This window comes from Notolepis coatsorum, assembly GCF_963971535.1.
Source record: "Notolepis coatsorum genome assembly, chromosome: 20".
Lineage (NCBI taxonomy): Eukaryota > Metazoa > Chordata > Actinopteri > Aulopiformes > Paralepididae > Notolepis > Notolepis coatsorum.
In genome coordinates this window covers 45,959,714-45,984,839 of record NC_140184.1, presented here as the reverse complement: position 1 = coordinate 45,984,839, position 25,126 = coordinate 45,959,714, and the positions used below count along the sequence as shown (strand labels likewise).

The window sequence follows — 25,126 nt, the reverse complement described above, 5'->3', positions numbered from 1 at the left end:
GCCACACCCCCCTGCAGTTAATTCCATTCTGGCGCCAGAGCTGCTGCTAGTGTCCCAACTAGTAGAGCTGCTCCCTCTTAGCTGATTGATTGACTAATTGATTCTCAGCCAAATATCAAGTTCAAGTTTCTTTATTAGTCATATGTATGTTAAAGCATATCTCTAACACACTCTAAAAAGTTGAAAGTTAAAATTGGTTTCTTGTATATAAATAATTCATGCTTTTCCACTACCAGTAGTGAGATTGTAACTGAGGGGTACAATTCCCTGACTGTATTACTAGATATGATACTTACTACCACTACCTTTGTACTTAATATTCGGCCACCCAGTACACGGCATAAATATATTATCATGAACACTCTCACGTAGATGAAACGGATCCAACACAAATGTACGAATTAGAAACAGGTCTTTATTTCTACACAACGATGGTGTGTAGAATAAGCACTTAATCACTTAATTACATTTATGAATTGAAATAGTATGCACTTTTATGGCAAGGAGTATTCGTCGGTATATCAATAGAGAATGTCCAATCTCTGAAGGCGCAGGTGGTAAATATACGACCTGGAATAGTTAAGGAATAACAGCAATGATACTTTAATGATTATACTAGATACACTAGAGGGGGTTAATCCGGTCGCTTGTAAGCCGACAGGAGTAGGAGGGGGGGGGGGGTAGAATCCGGCTGCCTCGTCCGGCCAAGGGTATCCCAGGTGAACCCACTGTAGTGCCGTTCAATGCGCCGGCGATCCTTGGACCACAGATGAAAGCAGGTGGACTCTTTGTGGGCCGGCTCTCTCCGGTCCACGGGGGAGAGACGTGAAGCGACCTCGTCTTGCAGAGCGTCTCCTCACCTTGCGTCCTCTCCAGGGGGGGGGGTTCCAACACACGGCAGTGTCGGGGGTCTTTATCCATGGAATAATCAAAGTATCCAAAGCATAATCCGTGCCTGGGAAGGCGGGCTGTCGTCGGTAGAATAATCCGGTATACAGGTCCACTCGCTCGTCGGCTCTGGGGCTCCTCGGGTGCAGCTTCACATAGGGTCAACCACCCTGGGTAAGCAGCCAGTTCTCTGCCCGAAACGATGGGGTACTGACTACGGTAGTATTCTCACCGCACGAAGCACTATATATTAACAGACTATTATTAGCTTAATAGACTACGTCCAACTCGACGATATAGTGCCAAATATGACTATTCAAATATTAATATACACGATGTCTCAATACCGATGGTAGGCGAACTTGGCCTTACTCCCACACGTGGCGTCGCGGGGAGGCTTTACGTCTGTGACTCTATTGGAGGGTAAGAAACTGGACTGAAAAGGAAGTCCTACTTTAGTAGCGCAGTATATATACGCACTATGAACAAATAGTCCCATTAGTGGTGCGGTAGCCAAATTCCTACGCGGAACTAGGACTTGTTCGTACATGTCGAGCGGTACGTTTGAACTGGGTCTGAGGGGTATGGCAGCCTGGCACCAAGGTCTCGACCAATAGTAGAATGGAGACTATTATGGGATGTTCAGTAGGCTAGAATGGATATTCAATGCATATTGTACAAGGAATATACAAGGGATATCAGGGAATATTAGAGAATATACAAATACAATTAAATATATATAAATAAATATATATATTCGGTTTAATCTGGCCCTTCACAACAGAGATCATTGATCAAATATTATGTCTGTATTTGATTATGTTGACATTCTGTACATGCATGCATCTCCCTCCATCTTAAAACCCCTCCAAAATCCCTCGCCATTGTGTTTTATATGAAAAAGTGAGATGGCCTTATTTAAAAAAGAGAAATGATATGTTTTGTCGGAACTGTACTTTATATGTTATATGTGTTTTTACATGTATAAATACATTTTTTAAATAAAATACAAGGTCAACGCGGTACAATGAAATGTGTTGGATAAGAGAAACAGGTCAGCTCAGCACTAGACGCATTAGAGCACTAGTCATATTATAAAAGATAGAATACAGTAAGATTAAAAATAAAAGTAAATAAACATGGAAGTAAAATATATAACACTACATACATATATGACAATGAGAATGTGTCTGTAAACGTGAAAAGTGTACACACAGTTTGTCTGTAAATGTGAAAAGTGTATACACCGTTTGTCTGTAAACAGTACACATTGGGTATGTAGCAGTCCGTAGCATCAGTCTGCAATAGCTGCATTTTTATGACAGCGCAGTCAGCAGGTCAGCAGATGTGCAAAGTGGAATATTTTAGGTTTATGAGTTGAGAAGCCTGGTGGACTGGTGGTCATTGAGTCTGGTGATATGTGCAGCCCAGCTCGTCTGCCAGATGGTAACAGGGAGAACAGTCTGCTGGGTGGCTGTGGTCCTTAACGCTTTGAGTGCCAACGACAATATTTCTCGTTAGTTCATGCCAACCGTTCAGTGCCAACGAGACGAGAGATCTCGTTTTTGATCGTGTTTTTTTTCTATTCGCGATTTCCATTCATATTTCATCAATCTAGCCTCACGTTACCACTGGAACTCTCTCTGAGCTCCATTGGGAAAATACCGCCCCCTATCATCTCTCCGGATGGTACTGCACCCCTTTGGATTGGATTGAATGAAACGGATGGACAAAAAAAAGTCCTGCTTCCACATTTTACTTGTCAGACAAGTAACCCGAGAGGATCGAAGTCATTGCAGAGCCGCAGAACAGCAGAGAATGTATGTTTCCAGTACCCAGCGTTGGATCAATAAACGCAATCGATATTTGGAATGGCGATCAGGAATTGGAATAATCTTTTTGGAGAACATCTGATCTGAGGTAAGGAATCTATCTTACCAGTCTTGGGATAATCAGAGCTTTTTTCACATATATATCAACGTGGGCCCTATGTGTGTGTGTGCGTGTGTGTGGATAATGGATAATCGATTTTTCAGCCCGCTTCTATAGCGTGCATAAGTACACATATACTATTGTTAATCTAGCGTTTATTTGAAAACGATTAATAAATAGGCCGAAAAATGACAACGTTTTTTGTGTATTCCAGTATATTCCAGTAAAGGGCGATTATCACAGAATCTTCTGAAATTTTCGGGAACTTTCATAAAACGAGTGTTTTTCAAAATGGTATAAAACGGAAATGAACCGATTAAAAAACAATCCCTTTTCGACAATGTTTTTTTTATCCACTTTTTCTCCCATTTTCTATTTTTCTCCCATCCCAATTTCGTATCATCCAATTCAACCCTCCCTTGTCTCGAACGCTGTTTCTTGCCTCCCACAAGCCGGCTGCAATGTGGACTAAGTCATACATAGCACGAGTCCCTCCGATACTTGAGGTAACAGCAGTCGCATCTTTTCACCTGCGCGGCGCGATCTTTCAGCGTCAGGGGTCTGCGCTTTGGAGGGGCGCCGCCCCCATCGCTTCCTGATTCTACTGCGCAGGAGCACCAACTGACCTGTAGGAGTCGCTGTCCACAACGCCCGATCCCCACCCATCAGTTTCCCACCCCCTAATACTGCCAATGTGTATTAGTACGGACGACCAGCTAAACTGAAAGCAATGTGGAGCGCTGGGCTCGAACAGGCGAACCCAGCGTCTCCAGTATTCGTGGTGAGAGCCTTGCCCACTGCACCACGTAGCCGCCCCCGTTTTGACAATGTTGACTGCAAACAAGTCATTGATAAGCAACGGCCATATTATACACAGCCATAATTTAAGATATAGTTTATGCATTCGCAAATATGAGAGCTCTATCATTGAAGTGGGCGTTGGCACGCAACGGGGTTCCGGGGCACCGCATGGCTGGCACGGAAAGTGTTAATGATGCTGTATGCCTTCTGCAGGCATCGCTGATTAAAGATATCCTGGCCAGAAGTGACTTTTTTATTTTTTTTCCTGCTAAATACGTTATTTTCTGTAAAATCATGAGCACATCTGAATTATATACATTATGATTTGATCTTTAATAAGCGCTTGATTTAGAGACCTACTTCTACATGATTTGATCTTTAATAAGCCCTTGATTTAGAGACCCACGTCTACATGATTTGTTCTTGAATCTTTAATAAGCCCTTGATTTAGAGACCCACGTCTACATGATTTGTTCTTGAATCTTTAATAAGCCCTTGATTTAGAGACCCACGTCTAAATGATTTGTTCTTGAATCTTTAATAAGCCCTTGATTTAGAGACCCACGTCTAAATGATTTGTTCTTGAATCTTTAATAAGCCCTTGATTTAGAGACCCACGCCACGTCTACATGATTTGTAGACCTACAGTACTTCTACATGTTGGACAGCACTGTGGAGAAGAACAAGCTTCCAGATTTGTCGATTAAACAAATTAGTGTATTAATCAACAAAAGCCAGTCAATCAGTCAACAAAGACTTATTTAATGGAGGACAGACCAACCAACTAGGAAGTAAACCAATTTCTTTTTTTTATCTACTTTTTCTCCTCCTTTTTCTGTGATTTTTCTCCCATCCCAATTTTACCTCTTGTGCCAATTCTCCCTCCCCTGTCCTGATCGTTGCTCGCATATGCCCCCCACTGGCCGACTGGCCGGTCGTAGGGAGGATAGAAGCCCATCTCATGTCCCCTCCGATACATGTGGAGGCAGCCAGTCACATCTTTTCACCTGCCAGTGCGAACTCTCATTGGCGAGGTGTAACATGTGGGAGGCTCATACTGCCCCCGCCATTTCCTGTCTTTTGCTGTGCAGGCGCCCTGACCGACCTGTAGGAGTCGCTGTTTACAACGATCAGACTACCACCCATCGACTCCCCTCCCGCTGGCTCTGCCAATTGAGTCAGTATGACGGCCGGCCCAAGCCGGAGGCAACGCTGACAGCCGGATTCGATACCGGTGTCTCTTGCGTTGGTGACGAGCGCAATGTCCGCTGCGCCACCCAGCCGCGAAGTAAACCAATTTCTTAGGCAACTAGACAGTAGAGCTTACCCAGCCACTGGTCTCACCAGCTAACATTACAGTGGAGTAATTAGGTCTGACCCTTTGGAACACTCAGTTAGTCCCATTCAACCTCTGTCTAAAGCTTTGACTTTTGACCCCATCAAAGCCAGTGTGATTGGTTGTGAGTGGGGTGAACGGCCATGGGGTCAGCCGGCCCGACAAAGAGGAAGTGCAGCTAGGCAGGCCAAAAGGTCAGGGCACGGCACTCCTCAGTGACAGTGACTGCCTCCTGCTGGGGTGTGGAGGATCAACACTGCCGCTCTAGTCCACAGTACCAAGCATTACAGTGTGGCTAACACTGTGCAGACTGCAGAGGCCACCTGCTCTACGTGACACACCGCCCAGCATGGGGCAGCATGTCAGAGTAGGCGTCCCGCTGCTTGCCTCCAGTCTAATCTAAACCCACCCACTGTGCCAAACTAGCATGGTCATGAATATCAGCCGGACTGGATCTGAATAATCTGGCAGGTACCTGTCAGACAGACAGGTAGGCGGTTAGTCAGTCAGACAGACCGGCAGTGTTTTACATTTAGTTAGAAGGTAAGGAGAAGAAGGTTCACTCTGGACAGCATCATCTCCTTCCTAGTAAGTAAGTTGTTAGAGATAATCCTCGAGAAGCTAGTAGGATATACTAAGCTTATACTATAAGCAGGTCAGTTTGGTCAAATTGGCTCTAATCATACAGTATGTCAACTATCTTATTATTATACTTTTTATTGATTTTTAAATCAAGTGGAATTAGGCCAGTTTCAGTTTTGAAAGCTAAAGGGAATATAACAATTCAAAAATATATCCTACATCTCCACAATTCCAGCAGTTCATGTCTGCACCATATTTTCTCCCATGTATTGAGTTCATTTCTGTGTATCAGGTAAGACTGCAGCTCCTCCCAGTAGTGCCACACACACACACACACACACACACACACACACACACACACACACACACACACACACACACACACACACACACACACACACACACACACACACACACACACACACACACACACACACACACACACACACACACACACACACACACACACACACACACACACACACACACACACACACACACACACACACACACACACACACACACACACACACCTGTGAGGACAATGGGATGTGACGGCGCCATGGGTGAGCGCGTCGATTCACACTAAAGTAACCTCCAAGCCAAATGTCAGGACCGGACTTAAAACCAATCACGAGTCCCTGTCCCTGTGAACCCTCTGGCCGGCCGCAGCAGGGGGTCAAGAGGTCACCGATAGGAAGCCACTATTAACTTGAGTTCCGGGCACATCAGCAAATCGGAGAGCCACCTGGGACAGAGGAGGTGGGGGGCAGGGGGAGGGGGATGGTGCAGGATGGCGAGAGATAGGGGTCTGAAAGGTGAGGACCATTACCATGAGTCAGCAGGGATGGAGGAGGTAAGAACACCTCTCGTAGGAAACCACTTAGTGCCATGTTTAGCACCTGTGTTTGTGTGTATCTCTGGTATGGGGCTGAATAATATATCGAATTTATATTGATTTTGGAACATGAACGAATGCAATAGCTACATGCAGAGTCAGACAAGAAGATACCAATGTCCTCTCTGTGCGTTCAGTAGAAAGCCACTAGCCTAGCTTAACACTCCGGGGGAAGTGTTTTTGGCCAACAGCTGTAGGGGGACCAGGATCCTCAGGGGCCCAGACAGCCCCGGGTTCATGTGTACATTTGCATCATCTCATTAATTTTGATTGGAATACGTGCCCATGTGAGCATAATTTTAATTGAATGGTAAATGGACTGCATTTATATAGTGCTTTTATCGAAAGTGCTTTACAACGTATGGCTCACCTTCACCCGTTCACTCACACACCGATGGCGACCATGCAAGGTGCCAACCAGCTCACCGGGAGCAGTTAGGGGTTAAGTGTCTTGCTCAAGGACACTTACGACACGCAGCCGGGAGAAGCCAGAATTGAACTGGGAACCTTCCGATTACCAGACGACCGCTCTACCTCCGGAGCCACTGTCCTACTGTTAGGGGTAGGTTGCTCTAAAAGCCTTCAGCTTCAAACCCATCCTTTTCGTTTGTTTATTTGTGAAAATGTTTGAATTTTTCTTTTTGTTTGTTTATTTATTTGTAAACATTCGAAATAAAATAATTCATTCATTCACTGTCGGGCCCCAGAATACTTTTTAAAGTACATAGGGCCCCAATTCTATCAGATATCATTTGTCAAAAGGCCCTAGAAATTAGTATTCCAGAACTGAACCCTAGTGGCATAATCTGGCCATGATGAACGAGTGAATGCGTGTGTGTGTGTGTGTGTGTGTGTGTGTGTGTGTGTGTGTGTGTGTGTGTGTGTGTGTGGATTCTTACTTGAGGGAGAGGGAGAAGTCGTTCTTGCTGGTCTCGCTGTTCCTCACCAGGTAGCTGGCCTCCTTACACAGTCTGAGCAGAGTCTCTGCGTCTGTCCTACTGATGGCCCCATGGTACCAGCTACAGAGGACAGGGGAGAGAGGGGTGGGACGACCAACACCGTGGTCAGAAAGAGGAGGCGAGGACAGGGGAAAACACAAAACATGAAAACAAACTGCAACAAAGGCCTCCAAAAAGCTAGATAGATAGATCCTCCCGAATGAATGAAAATGATGAAATGCGTCACATGTATGATATGAAGATTTTATATTTTGGTAACACACACACACCCATGCCCGCCGCTGACATCAAAGTTCTCCCTAATCTAGAACACAAGTACTCACAACTGGCTCTCCAAGGGCATGCTGGGATCGATGCGCTCCCCGAGGGATGAGCTGCTGTGGTCTAGAGAGGTCATCTTGGTATTGACCAGACACCCACTGGAGTGGCGCTGAGGTGGCCGACCTTTCCCCTCCTTGGTGGGTGACATCCGAGGCTTCTCCACCCCATCAAACTGGACTGTATTACACAGGGGCAAAAGTGGAACAGTTCAGATACCGGATGAAAACAGAAAGAGAGACAGTGCAGATCAATCAGGCACAGGAGCGTTGTGGATTGATAAGGAGAATACGATGTACAATGCTCTTATTTGAAATACTTGACTCAGTGTAGAATAAAACATCTGTGCTTTATCAATTACAAACATGCCAATGACAAAACACACGCTAGGAACCACATCTGTGACCAAGTCGAGACTTATTTAACAAGGGTCTCCATCCTCTGCTAGGGTACACATTTTCATAGAGCAGTGAGGTGTGCGTGTGAATGAGAAGAGACAGCCAGGCTGTGTTTTTTCCCCCCCACACACACACACACACACACACACACACACACACACACACACACACACACACACACACACACACACACACACACACACACACACACACACACACACACACACACACACACACACACACACACACACACACACACACACACACACACACACACACACCACTGAAGGACATGTGCACACAATGGAGGCGGCAGAAATCAATTCAGCCTCACTGTGTACACATTCCACAGTGGGAGCAAAACACATAAACATGCACTCCCCCCACACGCATCCACGCACACATCCACACACACAAACATGCATGCATGCAGGTAGTAGTAGTACACATCAACACCATTGAGCTAGCCTTTCAAAACTGCCAAGGTCAACCAGAGAATTGGCAGGTTCCCATGGCAACCCATCAGGGAAGTGGTGCCTGGCTTGATGTAGACTGGGGGATGAGGGGTGCGTGTGTGTGTGTGTGCTTGCGTGCGTGTGTGTGTGGGGGGGGGGGGGGGGGGGTGATCTGTCCCAATCATGACATGAGGCAGACTAATGGCAGAGGTTACCACCATCGACTCCACAACCAATCAGGCAGCGGATAAACATTGGTACTATTTACAATGGCTGACACGAGAACAGAGGCAAGCTAATAGGCGTGAACAGAGCTCTGAAACTCAAGAACCAGCTTCCTACTACCGGCCAGAGGTCGCAGAGGTCAAAATCACCAACATAAAAAAATGTGATGGGGGAGGGGGGTAGTTGAGTGGCAGAAAGTGAGAACAAAGGGGACTACCAGCAGATCTTAATTATTTTTTTGCTACGTGGTATTGAATAGAGCTGATGAAAGAAGTACTCACTCTGCTAGACTCAACATTAGAAGGATCCCCAAAAGATGGAGTAGAAAATGTTTACTTTAAAACATGTGCTAAAAAGATAGAAGTGACAAAGGTGAAGAGATGTATTTCGATTGACTGTGTGTGTGTGTGTGTGTGTGTGTGTGTGTGTGTGTGTGTGGCCGTGTGTGTCTGTGTGTGAGAGAGAGAGTGTATGTGAGTGGGAGTGTGTGTACTTTCCCCCACCCCGGCTATGGTTCCCAATTCCCATGTCTATAATCGGGAATGTCTATGCCTCGCCTTTGAAAAAAGCCCTTTCGGAGTAAACACCCCGCTTTCCTCCCAATATCCGAGGTCACCCTTCTACATCAAACACATTTACAGCATTAGCTGCAGAGCTTTGGCTTCTTGAGGGTTTAAGAGTGACACATTAAAAGTTTAGCCTTTCGATGGAAGGGGTTAATGTAGCATGGATCGGTCTGGCAGCCACTTCTCCCTCGCTCTCTTCACAGCTTTCCATCATCCATGAACAGCTAATCTCCCAGGCCGCTAAACGTTTAATTACCTCCACTGAACATGGCAGTCGCTAGCGCAGACAGACAGGCACTGTGATCACAACAATTTTTTTTTTTTTACTGGAATGTTATATTTTATAATGTGAATTTGTATATTTGTATTAATTTTTTATTTGTGTTTTGTTTTAATTTGTATTCGTATTCTTTGTTGTACATTTGTATTGTATTTGTTTTGTCTAGGACCCCAGGAAGATTAGAGGCTCTTTCATGAGTCTCTAATGGGGATCCTTTAATAAACATAAACATAAACATGTCAATAGGACCCTACATCTGTCTCCACTCAGAGTACGATAGTGTTACACTTTACTGTAAGCTAGCTGTAGTGTCCCTCCATCACATAGCGAATGGGCTTGGGCTAACAGTATGAATTAATCGATTGATCAATAAATGTAGGGATGATTCAGGAGATACTAATATATATTACCAGCGTCTATGGTCTATACAGGTAGCGACATGTGTACACTAGTGAGGTTCCTAACTTCCAGGTTAATAAGAAATGTATCCGTTGTGCCAGTGCCACTGATGTAATATAATCCAACCCCAGGTAAGGAGTATAAACCCAGCGATGCCGTTCCACCTCTAGCCACCAGGGGCTGCCCTTCACCTCTGGTCCATTGGGATGTTCTGGTCTACCTCAGCGTGAACTCTCTGGCCTGTGTGCTCATTGATGTGTTCTTGTGAACATGAACCCATGGAAATGATTATTCCAAAAAGGACTTGGCTACCGTTGTTATCTTGCCCTCTGCACTTTTGTGCTCCATAATGGGCTACGGTTAAGTCTTCAAATGAGAGCCAAATTGTACTGTTGCTGGAAAACTGGGTAATTTGTAGCCCTAAAATCAGACCCATGGCAGCCTACGCAAGGGGGGTCGAAGCTTACATGGATTGTCGTGGGTCTAGTGTTCAGTATAGCCTAAAAAAACTAAAAACTATGAACTAAGAACATTAAGGACATACGTTTTCTCCCCACGCTGTTAATTTGAATGGCTTGTTAACTGTGACCACATGAGTGTGTTCAACGTGTGTGTGTGTGTGTGTGTGTGTGTGTGTGTGTGTGTGTGTGTGTGTGTGTGTGTGTGTGTGTGTGAGAGGGAGCGTTTCCATGGAAACAAACAGAGGGAGAAAAGGGAAGATGCATGTTTGCGTCCCTCCTCGTCCCCTCGTCCCTGTCGCTCTGTTTGTGCATGTGTGTGTGTGTGTGTCAAGGAAAAAAAATAGAGTGGAAGAAGGCCTGACGTGGCCAATTGTTTCACTTTCCTCCTAGACAAAGTGTCACAGTGCTCCGAGTGTTTTTGCATCTCTGTGGGGACAGGACAGAGGGAGAGAGAGAGAAAGAACAAGAGAGAGAGAGAGAGCAATAAATGTCACCTTGCCGCCAGCATCATTATTGGAGTCGTAGCTGTACTGTCATGGACCATGGTAACTGTACGAGTTGGAAGGATATTCATTTTGATTCATATAATTCATATTTTAGTTGTAAGAACACAATCATTCTGTTAGAATTAGAATTATGTTACTATGGAAACTGCCATTATGTAACATACTCCAAATGTATGCCGTTGCTGACAATCAAAGCATCAAAAAACGACCCCACCCCCTTTCATGCATTCATGATGAAACATACTACCTATTATATACCGGAAATAGTAGCGTGTCCAGGCGAGCAACGCCAACACTTTTAGCAAAATGCACATATCGCTCCATAGCACAGTTACCAGGAATTTGCCAGGATCACTCTGAAACTATACAATATTCGCCGCGGTATAACACGCAAACGTATACATGAAAAAATTCATAATTTTTCTCATGTTGAACGATGGATAGTTAACACATTGACTGCCAGCAGCAGGGGGCTAATAACGCCGTCGACTGTCAGTGAGTTGCTTCTGGTCAACATGCAAAAAACTGATGAGTATAGTTTGAGTGATTCTGAGTAATTCCAGGAAAAGACGAGGAAAAGGCATTTTAGTGTAATCCAGTTATCACGTTGTAATTTTTCGGCTGATTATCTAATCATCCTGAAATCAACGCTAGATTATCATTATTATGTCTCCTCGTGCATACATGAAATGGCGCTCGTAGCGGGAGTTTAGTTTGTTGGCTTAAAGGGCCATACCAAACTAATTTAGACTTCTTACCATTACCAGAGATTGTCCTCGTCTTTAACTAAATGTTTTGGATATGTGTATAAATTGTGTGTTTTGGTAGATCGTAGGCTACCTTTCAAACTGCCATTGATCTTGAAAAGGGGTGGACATAACATTACTGTACAGTATTAGTGTAAAAATGCAAGCCATTAAAATGCCTACCTCCGGTCAGTGGTCTAACTACAGACCCTCAAGATCCCTACACTCTGCATATTTTGGCTGCCTGAGACCCACTCCTATTTGGGCTCCTGGGAGGAGTGGGAGCTCATCGAAACAAAGCAGGCTATTCCCGGTCCTCCTCACTCCAGGATGGTGGAACACTATCTGATTTCAAATCAAACACCAATATCTGATTGATTGTTGTTTGTAAGTTGCTTTGGATAAAAGCGCCAGATAAATGTACAACAGCACTGTGACTTTCACAAGGATGAGTTACATTAGGCCTAGCAACTTTCAAACTACTTTGAAGCCTCATGAGTATTTCCCACCCATTTTCAACATCAATGTTGGTGTGAATGGCGTTTAGTACGGTAAGCTAAAATCAGCTAAAACACACACCGTATACACATACAGTACAAACACAAAATTATTTAAAGATGGGCAATCTCCGATAATCACGAGAAGCCAAAATTAAACTGGTATGATCATTTAAATGCAGAGGCTTCATCAATTACTGTTTTTCAGATTACCCCTAAGGCAACTATATTACCAATATGTAATTAATCACCAATGTGGAAGTAAACAACTGCTGGCTGACATGGGACCAGTGGTAGTGGAACTTCACATTAGCATAATCAATGTCTAGACCTTTTTTTAATAAAGACCTTGAATTTGCGGGTTGGTGTGGTGTTTATATTATGGTGATGTCCTTGGAGGGTGCTGCTTCTACCTCATTGTCCTACTCTAGTCTAGGAGCTAAACTGTAGTAATAATAATAATAATATCTTAACAGGAGGGGGCAGCTAAGGGAGGGGAACAGGGAACAACGTAACAACAAAATAATAATCAAAAGGAAAGACATAAAAAAATAATAAGATAAAAAGTTTTAGTACTTGTAAACTTGTAAAAAAAAAAAAAGTCCTTTATCTACAACAAAGGCTTCTCGAAAAGAGAGTGGGGCAAACATATACCAATGAAATATGGTACGTTTAGAATAACTGTCCCTAATAAATAGTTAATAAATCATCCACAAACTTGGTTAATGATTTAAAACAGTGCCTTATAAATAGTTAATACTGTAGATCATGAACAAGCTATTAGTAAACTACTTACTAATGACTTGCTAAGAGTTGATTAACAACTTTCAGTACAAGTAAACCCTCTCTGCTGCCAACTCCTACCACTATAGATATTTTGCCCAACATCCAACACATTGTTAGTAAATGAGGAATAGTTGCAACTTTAGAATAATGTCCCTGTGATGGAGCGGCTCATATAATCATACATACCTTCATACACATTATCAAACATATACTGTATACATTCATTAATCTTATCAAACATACATTCACTCACTCATATTATCATACATACCTGCATACATATTATCAAACATGCATACATTCATGAATCTTATTGTTGTAAATTCCCCACTATTTGTTATGCTGTGTATTATTATTTCCATTCAGGCACTTCTTTGGACAGTCCAGGGGTATTATTATTTCTAGTCGGGCATCTCTCTGGACAGCCCAAGGGTCCTTAGTCTGGTCATTAAATGCAGGTGGTGAATTGCCGGCACCTGTGTTCCCACTGCTGTGAGAGTGCATTCCTGAGGAAAATACCACTCTGAGATATCACTCTGAGATATCACTCACTCACTCAATCACTCAATCATTTGCTCGATTCACCCAATACCATTATCATCCTTGTGTGGATGCTCATTGTTTCATTCAGCCTTACAAACTGGATGGAAATCACCTGTACTGAAGAAACCTCATCATCCTTTGATCCTTTGATACCAACATTAAAGAACAAAGGACTGTTCTCTGTGTCTGCTCTCTGACCGGGGTTGTGCCATTCTGGATAAAGTGGCTCCAGCAAACAACACTACAACATTATATCTTCAATACTTATCATACATGCATTCATACATATTATCATACATTCATACATACATATATTTATAGGGTTGTTGTGGGTTTGATTGGTGTTACTGTTTGTTTGGTATATTGTGTGTAGGAAACGGTTAATTAATTGATGTGTAGCACCCGTTTAGTTTTCTTAATTAATTATGTGTGGCACCTGTGGAGGGGGAGGAGTCCAGGTGTTCATGAGGGCTGCGTGGCCCAAGGAAGTGGTTCTTGCCCTGCATCGGTTACACTGAAGGTGACTGAGGGAAGCGCTGTGCGTGTATTGTTTGTCTGTTTGTCATTCTGTGTCGGGCTTCACCTGCTTAAAGGTTACAGAAGGTAAATCAGGAAGCGCTGCACAGTAAGTGTTTGGAATATCATCATGACGTTATTGTGGAATGCATCCGATATTCGAAGTAGTATATTATAGTATTTTTGTTATTTTGATTATGTCACTGTTTTTGAATGTCACCTCTGCACGTTGGGTGGCCGGGCAATAAAGCAACACCAACACCTTTTATTCCGACTATGCCATCATTTGTGGGAGTTTGGAGGGGAGTGAAAAAGGACCCCGTCACAGTCCCATAAAGGTCTACAACTCAAACATGGTATTATCAAATATATTAACTGACCTTTTACAAATCAGCTGAATCAACTATTGACATGATCTTCCTTAACCCATCTTTCGCCAATGACGGATTCAGACGTCATTCCTCGCCATGCTTAATCTGCCAATGACGGATTACGCCGTCATCGAGATCAATATTTCAAATTTCTGTCATGGTATTCATATTTCACCCACGGAGCCATGACTGGTGCTGTAAATCTCCACTCAACTCTCCAGCGCTTCAATACCGCCACCTGGTGGCCGATCGGCGAGGTGCCAAACCGGAAGTGGGGGCCGGAAGTGCTTGGTGTCCCCCCTATTCCGTCCGCCACTCGCGATCGCTCCCGGGACTCCATCTCGACACACTGGATAATCTATCCGTTGCCATAACTCGATAAACAACATTATTTGGATGTATATAGTATTATACAACCTGGAAATGGAGCGCATAGATCAACATCCCATAATAGCGATCTTTTTGCTCCACGCTCATCACCCAACGGTAAGAGGAAGCGGCGGTGAGTTTCAGCGTTTTTGATTATTATTAACCATACAAACTGCTCTGATATATATATCACCCATACTACATAAATGATGTAACGTGGGCCACGGAATTATAAACGACCCCCCCCCCCCCCCTCCGGTCAACATCAGATGATAAGTCATAATGTCTAGGATCATGTACAGTTGAAATTTTTAATCTGGCGTCAATCGCTATCAAACTGCATTTGATGATCTATGCATAAATGGCTATATCTCACGTTCTATGAAATACAGCAGAAAACGATAAAAACATATTTATACTCTGGACGGTGTTTTAGTATGAATGTGTGAATGAAAAAGTAAAACCTTCCTACATCCTGAACGATAGCTAATCGATGTTGAATGGGCCATAGTAATGTCAATTTAGCAATACAATTTAAAAAGTTATAGCCCTGCAAAGTAGATGAACATCTCCATAGACAAATAGAGCTGGCAGAGAATGGATTAGGACGAATCAAAGTGGTGGCGGAGAATGGGTTAAGTCCAAGTGGACGTTTGTGCCAAATCTTAAGAAATTCCCTCAATGTGTTCTTGAGATATCATGTTCACGAGAATGGGAAAAAATAATGCCTCTGGCCACGGCTGTGCTGCATGGAGGCATATAAATATAGCAATATTCTATTTTGACTATATCTTCCTAGGTAGTGGTGGTAGTAGGGGTGAGCAGAGGGGTGGGGTGGCTGTTCCAGAGGTGGTGCATAGTCCAGCTGGAAAGAGCAGTATCGCCAACTAAACAAAAAGCTATCACTTTATTTACTCAAGTGTGGAGGGACAGCGTGTCTGCTATGATTGCCAACCATCTCTCAAACACTTGCTGCAGCTGTAGGAGTATTATAGGTTAAAGTCACCTAAACACATTCCCTTTCATTCTCTGCCACAGCACACACAGACTGAGAGCAGACACACACACACACGACAGGAGATTGAAGAGGAGAGGATTGGTCTGAAAGGTGAACAAAAGCCCCAAAAGGCAGTTGAAGAGGTGTGAGCAAGTGTGCCTATACACACACCTAGTTTCCAATAGTGTCTGAGAGTTAGGATAGGATGTTGTTTGTTTGTTTGTGTGTATGTGTGTGTGCATGTGTGTGTGTGTGTGTATATGTGTGTGTGAGTGCCATCAGTATTGTGCGTTAACCTCTTAACACTTTGGACGCCGGCGCGATATGAGTGATGTGTTGTTAACACATTTGTGGCCAACCACGTATATATACGTGTTTCGGATCCAACACTTGAGGGCCAACCACGTATATATACGTGGTAAGGTTGTTTTGGCTTTTATTCCATTGTAATATCCTACTCAATGTCACCGAGCGGCACTGCAGATTTACCCTACTCTTGGGATTCGGAAAAGTGCATTACCGGCCAGATCCTCGTAGGGGCGCTGTCTCGATAATGCAGTGTTCCCTGTTACAGACCGGTGTTTTAATTTTTTTCATCATGGGTGGACTTTTTTGTTAGCCTGAAGCTATGCCTGTAGCATGTAGCCTGGAATACTTTTTGGGATGCTGAATTCAGTATGCAGTAAAGGAATATAGCATCAGCCAATGGACATATCGATCTACCAGATGGCGATCGATAACTGGGAAATCCTTTTTGGGATCCACGGTAAGATCTTTTTCACGTAAATTACAGCCCGATCGGGCCTTGCTTTTATAGCCAACCAGCCGATCAGCAAATGAGGCTAATGCCGTTATTGGTAATCAATAATCAGAAACGACGTCCCCCGCCCCCCCCCCCCCCCTTTCATGCATTCATGGTGGACCATGATACCGATAATATGCATTTTGAGTTTTAGCTCTAGCTTGTGTATAGCCGAAACGCCATTCGATTTAACATTATTAGCTTAGCACCCTGTATCTCGCCTTCCAGGAAATACCCCAGAACATTGCGGTATATAGTTCATATTCACAACGCTATAAAATGGGAACGGATTGATGAAACATTTATTTATTTAAGGCATATTGAAGGGACGGTTTATAGTGTCAATTGACAATGACAATGGACAGATAGCAATAATATAAAGTATAGATTTAGCTCTACAAACAGCCTCACGCACAATGAAAGGTTGTTATGATAAACTGGCCTTATAGAGTGAGATTAGACGAATCCCAGTGGCCGCGAAAGTGTTAAAAGGCAGACACTCTAAAGTATAGGAATACGTGGCGGTGTTTGCAGGGCTATAACTATATTCTATATTATAGCTATGGATACAATACTATGGCCCATTTGACATCATTTATCTATCGTTCAATATGAGAAAAATAAATATATATATATATATTTTTTTATGCTTCGAATAGTCACCAACGGCACACACGTGGAGTAACATTACACACATATTGTGATCGAAGTGAAATCATGGTTGGATCACAGCAGGATTGATACCATATAGGCCTTACCTTCACTAGGATGTACCCCAAAAAGAATATTCCAATGATCTGATCGCGAGTCCCAGTATTGGTGTCGATCGTGTGGCCAACATAATCCGCCACACATCATGGACCGGGAGCAATTCACGCTTCTCAATCCGACCGGTCCCCTTGCCCGACCAATAGAAATCCGACGGAGACCTCTGATCGACCCACAGGCCAAGATATCATGTTTCAAAGGGTGCTAGATACTGCCACCTGGGTGGATGCGGCCGGTATTGCACATTGGCATTCTGAAAATGATTCTATTGATCAATGATAGCTAACCTATTGTTCAATTTGTGATAAAAGCACAAAATTTGGTACATATTTAGCTTAATATATTTAGAAAAGATATGGATATTGGGGCATTGCAGATTGGCATTCTGGTGACCATGGTAACCATTTCCAAAAATGGCTGCCATAGATTACTGGCATAGAACACTTTGGCCACCAAAGCTATTGTTTCCACGTTTTTAACACCACAAATAGTATTTACATACAAATCAAAGTGAAGAACATGTTTTATTAATTTTGTTTTTATAATTGTTATATATAGTGTCTGCTTTTACACTCTTTTGGATGCAGCAAGAATCGTCCGTGAATGAAATCTACACAGTTCCATTCTTATAATGCATATGATCCAGTGGCGGTAGGTTGCCCCCTGGTGGAATATAATAATCTATGCACTGGGCCCGGGGCGGTTACTGCGTTAGAAGAAGGTGCGTGGACTGATGACGACATCAACTCGAGACGAGACATTCAGTTGTTTTGGCGGTCGGAAATCACCCATAATCACAAGAAACATTCATTCAAACAGTACAGTTGGATCTAACAAAATGGATTTATATGGACACATTCATGGAGAATTCAAGCCGGGACCACAAAGCTTCTCAAAGGGTTGGCTCGACACGCGACGGCTCTCCAACTCGTCTCGTAGTGACGTCTTTGTTCTACCGCAGCAAAAAAAGTGAGTCTATCCATTAATAGCCCGCCGGTGCCGGGCATACGAAGTTAATTAAACTTGACAGAATTATTTGCATATTCTTGGTATCTAGGGACATCTATGGACCTCAGTGAATGTATTCCCAGTGTCAGAAATAGTGTCTATTACTAGGCTTGCTTAAATTGTGATGAAACAAACAAATCTAAGGAAATTAATAAATGGAAGATGATTAAACAGAAGGTTTTGTATATACAGTACTGAATTCTCCCATCCGGACCACTGCAATTTGAAATATTATTATAGAATATAGAATAGCAGGCTTATAAATTACCTTATTATAGCCAATTCGCACATTTATGGATTGTGCCAAATGTTATATTTCAAATGCCCAAGTTCAATTTGGATTTAGTATCACCAGGCGTGCATAAGAATAGATAATGAAATCTACTGTATGTACAGTAACTTTTAAATTTTTGCCATGGTGGCACCATTTTGAAACTAATTCCACATCTAATTGTTGCTACATGCTAAAAATAGGGAAGAGAAACGAACTGCCAATATATACCAATAACGTTCAATATATAACCAATAATCTATCTAATAACACCTATTGGTAAACTAACGTATTGATGATAATATACATTATAACTGCTGTTGTGACATGGTTAATATGTTTATACTTGAATACGTTTGAAAAATAAAACTATACTTTTGTCAGAGAGAGAGAGAGAGCGAGAGAGAGATAGCTGATTGGCTAAGTCCTAGATAAAGAGGCCAATGCTGTTAAATCAGAACAAACCCTCTCCTGTCCACAACACCACACAACACACCACACAACACACCAGTGACACCGCACAACCAGGGTGCGATCCACGGGGGGAGCTAGGTCCGCTATAGCTCCCCTAGATCAGACATCAGCTCCCCTGGGGGTCTCTAAAGCTCCCCTGGGAGCTGTATCATCATCGTGTATAATAATAAACGTATGCTATTTTGGATGTATGATTAATGATTTGCGTGTAGTGGCTACTTACTGGGACATAATTCACGGCATTCTAGCCTTTTGTGGTGTTTACTACATCTCCCATGACCCTTAGCGGGGGATGACGTAGTTAAAGAGAGACAGTGAAAGTTGAATGGAAGTAGCGTTTTTGCATCGGAACACGACTCCGTCTACGCTATCATTACTGCATTCCTACATTTGTGACCCTTGGACGTATTTCGGAGATTATATCGAACATGTCAACTGAACAACAGAACGCAGATCGCAGAACTTTGAACGCAGTTTCACTCAAGCTGCGCAGAGTGCCAACGCTTGGTTCGCGCAAGCCGAAGCCCAATTCGCTCTCAGGAATATTACCGCGGATGCCACCAAGTACTACTATGTGGTAGCAGCCCTTACGAATTCAACGGCAGCGAGAGTGGTGAGTTTGCTGGAAAACCCACCTACACATGACAAATATGTGACTATAAAAACACGCTCTGAGTCTCCCCCGGGAGATTTTCGGGAGCTCCCCCGAAAATTGTGATATGGTTCGCACACTGCGCACAACACACCACACCACACCACACAGAGGCAGTGTCAGCAGCTATTGAAAGATATGGCTGGTTTTCATTATGATTATAACAGGATAAGTACGTATGTTAAATACTTATGGCCTGCAACGTGCCGTTTAGTCTTTTACACTGAATGTGTCTGGACAGACACATTTCACAGGCATTTATACGTGGTAGGTGTAGAATGATCTCAGCTAACATGTATCATCGATAACGTTAAGATAACGAACCGACAGAAAGCTGTGGGCTCTTCCGGTCGAAGTCAGTCGGGTTCTGACATAGCAGGGAACAATATCGGAGAGAAACAGGCATCCCTCCTGATGGAGGGTTGGGGGAGGGGAGAGAGCGAGCTAGAGAGAGTTAATGACAAGAGAGAGAGAGAAAGAGATAGATATTTTCTTAGACTTTTGTTTTTCCTCCTTCATTTCATTCTGTATTAGACCGCTGTTTATGTAAATAAACTATCCTTTTTTATATAAACAGTTCCGAGTCAGTGTACGATTGTTCCAAATGCACCGGGGAAGAGATAGTGGTGTCTTAGCCAGTAAGCCGTGGGAGTACGAATGCCACCACGAACGATTGCCGCGATGAAAAAACAACACAACGCAGACGGCAGAGGCTGATAATGATCAACGACCCGGCTGAAACGACCATTTTCGAACACTATCCATATCCACTAATAAACACTGCACATAACTTGAACACTCCTCTCTGTGTGATACCACATTCCTGAGCACATTTCACTAATTAAGCTGGTTAATTCATTCTCATTTACTAATGTCTAATAGGTTGTATACTCTTTTATTTATTTATTTTAATTTGTTTGCATTTTACTGCTTTATTTCAGACAGGCCCGACAGAGAGGAAGGTTGGGAGAAGACTTGGGGGAAGACATGCAGCAAAGGTCTCCGGGTCCGGGAGTCGAACTCGGGACGTCCGCGTTGCACTACAGCGCAGCTACGTGGTGCGCCACCCTGCAATCGACAACAGTGTTGCTCAGGGTTAAAACTGAGCAGCTTTGACGTGTGAAATGACTAACCGGTCTGCAGCTCATTAAAATGCATGGCACACAGCTTTGAAAATCACTTGCTTTTTTTTGTGCTGATGTGAAGGTTTGCACTGTAATGATATGATGAGGGTATTGTTAGAGTACCTTTGCTAATTACATCTCATGCCATATGCATTCTTGGAACCTCAAATCCCAAAGAGCAATTCTAATGATTTTCCCCAAAGACAAAGGAATGATGACTCTGCAAAATCTCAACAGCCTCTGTACAAAAAAAATCAAACATTTTGCTTTGAATTCTGCCGAGGTAAAAGAACAGGCACCCGGTAAGAGGGATGCCCTAAAGCCCAGATAATTAATTCACGACATAAAAAAAAAGTTATATATAGTTATTCATTATCCACAGACAAAAGCACTGCCCTCCATTTATATGTAGATGTAATATCTGTCCCATCAAGCTGTATTCAAGTAGGAGCATGATACTGAACCGATGGGGCACTCTTCCATCTTGATCCGTGTCGGAGGTAACCATGATAGCCTCACCACTAGCACATAACAACACGCAGGCCATTAGTTCAGCCAGGGCAGAGTATGTAAGCTATCTGGATGACTAACGACGTGGGTGTGTGTGTGTAACGGAAGGTCTGTAGCTGTAGGACTAAGGTCAGGGGAGTGCAATGTAACTGTATTCACAGAGAGGTCACAGAGGGCACGCGCCCCCGTCCCCTTCCCCTCCTGTGTCTGCCACACGGTGACCTTTGACCCGCTGCTGTAGCGTAGGGGGGGGGGGGGGGGGGGGGGGGGGGTGGGTAGCAAAACGGAGAGACAAAGAGAGGATCGCCTTACAGTGCAACACCGTTCTCAAACCCCCACTCACATCGCTATAGTGAAACAGGACCTTTCCCGTGGAATTACAGAGACATAAATCATCCCCTCTGGCCTCGTCCTCGCCCCACAGTACCCAGGTCCTCTTACAGGGCCTCACACTAAAGTCTGTCCGTCTTCCGTCCTCTCCGTCAGGGGAAATCTGTGGCTATACATGTACCCTCATTCCACTTAGGCAATGGACCTGTCTCAAACCCTGCCCCTTTTCTTGATCCTCCAATCACAACTGTCGCTTACCTCGGACAAACTTGGTTTGTCCGAGGTAAGCGACAGTTGTGATTGGAGGATCAAGAAAAGAGGGCAGGGTTTGAGACAGGTCTATTAGCTGCTGATTGGGAGGTGGTGGAAAAGCTGAAAACATCAGCACCAACCGGCCAATTTCATGAAGAATGAAGGTGATATTTGGCCCATTATTGTCAGACAAGTGGGTAAACGGGGCCTGGTGAAAAGAGAGGACACAGTGGAGTATGATTCTGTCTTCTCTCATGAGGCAAGTGTAGAGAACATTGGGCAGGTTACATTACATTTGGAACGGTTACGAGTAGGCCTATGTTGATGAAGGGAAAAAAAAGGGGTCACCTAGAGTGGCAATTACCCCTTCAGAATGCAATTCAGCACATTTAAAACTAATGAGCCTTCAGCCTCAAAACCTGGAATAAGCGCTACTAAGTTTCTGCCACATGTGATCCAGATGGAAGTGCATTCATTACCAAGCTAATATCTAATGGCAAGTTCCTAAAATGCATCTGATCAATATATCGAATTCTTACAGTGACACTTTCCAAAGGATCAATAACAAGCTTTGACAAATAATAGTATTGTGTCGGCACCCAGTAAAAACAAGCCAAATTAGAACTAGATTAGAAGGGACATCTTCTGTTTTTTTATCAGAATTATTGCTGAAAAGGTTAATTAGTCCTCCACCAGTATACAGTTACTGCTAAATACCACTGGAATTCAGTATCACTTCATCAAGTGTGGCCCATTCAGATGCAACGCATGACAACTCTGAATCAGAACGAAACCAGCACTGTCATGAAATGTTTCATAGCTCAACAGGTCCTCTTGAAAGCCCCTTGACTTAATGACGAAACAAGGGACAAGGAGAAGAGGATGAGGAACGGTTGAGTCAGTCATGGTTGAGATGGATATTACAGATATTAGGAGGTAGAGTCAGACAATTTCCTCTCTGTGCATTCAGTAGAAAGCTATCCATTTGCAAGCTAGCCTAGCACAAATGAATGGAAGTGGATATGGAACACTAGCCTGGCTGTTGCTAATGGTCCATATCAGCTTTCATTAATTTGTGCTAAGCTAGGCTAGCTTGCAAATGGATAGCTTTTTACTGAACACACACAGAGAGGAGATTGGTATAGATCTTCTTATCTGACTCTGGATGGACAGATGGATGGATAGATGGGACAGATGGATGGATAGATGGGACAGATGGATGGATGGCTGGACAGGACTTGGTGGGACAGACATGGTTACGACGTGAACACCCAACACCCACCATGGTGGAGCTGGTCACACGCCGCCTGGCCCGGCGAGGACGAGGGTTGGGCCGGCTGGGAGGGGGACTCCTCCTGCTCCTCCACCACCAGCGGCGGACTGGTGTTGAGCTGCCCCACCGGAGGGGGCCACGGGAGGTCTTTGATCACTTTAATCTCTACTGCAGGTAGCCCCGGAAACCAGAGGAGAGAAGGGGAGGGATGGAGAGAGAGAGAGAGCGAGAGAGAGCGAGAGAGAGAGAGAGAGAGAGAGAGCGAGAGAGATAGAGAGAAATAGCAATGGACAGGATTGGAAAACAGATGAGAGTAAGGTGAGTATGAGATAAAATGCAGGTAGATAAGTGGTTTATAAAGAGGAGCAAGAAACAGAAGCAGCACAGGACAATAACTAGTTAATAAAGAGGAAGAAACAGCAGCAGGACAGGAATAGAGCTGGTTTATAAAGAGGAAGAAACAGAAGCAGCACAGGAATAGAGCTGGTTTATAAAGAGGAGCAAGAAACAGCAGCAGGACAGGAATAGAACTGGTTTACAAAGAGGAAGAAACAGCAGCAGGACAGGAATAGAACTGGTTTATAAAGAGGAAGAAACAGCAGCAGGACAGGAATAGAACTGGTTTATAAAGAAGAGCAGGAAACAGCAGCAGGACAGGAATAGAACTGGTTTATAAAGAAGAGCAGGAAACAGCAGCAGGACAGGAATAGAACTGGTTTATAAAGAAGAGCAGGAAACAGCAGCAGGACAGCTACAGCACTAGAACTGGGAGAAATAAAACAGGACTGAAAAGGAAGTAAAGTTAGTTTACCTGAGAGGTAACCTCTGCCCTTTGATCCCCACTCCTACATCATTCTACATACTTTTTACATGATGTAATTCCATATGATTTTCAATTAGGCTCAGCCACGACTCCAACGGAGACTCACAGTGAGTTAAGGGTGCGATAAAAAAATGAAAGGCTGACGAGGGCTTATACATCAGAAATAAAGAGCTGAGCTGCAACAAGTAATAGATACAATAGCACAAACTCAGTGGTACTACGTTTCATCATATAGTTATGTCCTGTAGCTAAATGAGTAGAGCATTTTTTGTTTTCTTAAGACCGCCACACAGAGTATATTCTCCACTTTAGCAAGCCTCGGTGCAATCCGTCCAGACCTTGCGCCCAAAATACTGTATGGCTCACATCCAGATGGGGGTATTAGCAGGATAAATCGAGCGTTAGTGTGTGACAGCCTATCCGTCAGTGAGAGTGTACCACTTGTTTAATAGCATAGGAGCTTTAATAAATAAGGGTAGGGAGAAGGGAAATGCTTCCCACCATCAGCAAGAGAGAGCTAGCATTAGTGGCCTGAGGTAATAAAGAAATATGGCCCAGCAGGAGTGGCTGTTGGGGGGATATGTAGATCCTGAGAGGACGTGTTGGCTGCCAGATCCTCACTTTCCACAGCTAGATGCTGTAAATACAAATAGAGCCCGGCTTGCGTTTGGTTCCATAATTGAATTTCCTTACAATTTTCCTACAGAACAGAAAGATGCCTGGTTGTACGACAGAGTCAATAAAACTATAGACAATCTCTCCTTATCTGGCTGGAAACACACCTCTTATAAACAAGTCAGACCCTGAGGAAGTCGTGAAAATCGACAGCGTCCTTGAACAAGAAAAGCGATTAATTTGGAATCACCCTCCCACCCTCCTAAAGGCGACCAAAGCTCTGCCTGCCGCTGATGAACGGTGTGGGGTGTACGCCGACTGCCACCAGGGTGTCGTTGGGTTTTATTGGCTAATATACAGGCTGTTTTCAGGAGGAGGATGAGCCGGACGTTATG

The 25,126-nt window shown here is 43.7% G+C and overlaps 1 protein-coding gene across 3 annotated transcripts in view; it reads right to left on the bottom strand.

Moving 5' to 3' along the window:
- shf (Src homology 2 domain containing F) overlaps positions 1 to 25,126 on the bottom strand; it is a 221,125-nt gene that overhangs the window by 25,824 nt on the left and 170,175 nt on the right. For 2 of the 3 annotated variants that reach the window (XM_084337503.1, XM_084337504.1), the window contains 2 exons: positions 7,720 to 7,894; positions 7,337 to 7,456 (listed from right to left, as the gene is read on the bottom strand). In XM_084337503.1, coding sequence (XP_084193629.1) covers positions 7,337 to 7,456; positions 7,720 to 7,894 — 295 coding nt within the window. Of the gene's footprint in view, positions 1 to 7,336; positions 7,457 to 7,719; positions 7,895 to 23,302; positions 23,462 to 25,126 lie in introns of all 3 variants that reach the window. The other variant, XM_084337505.1, reaches the window with a different exon arrangement.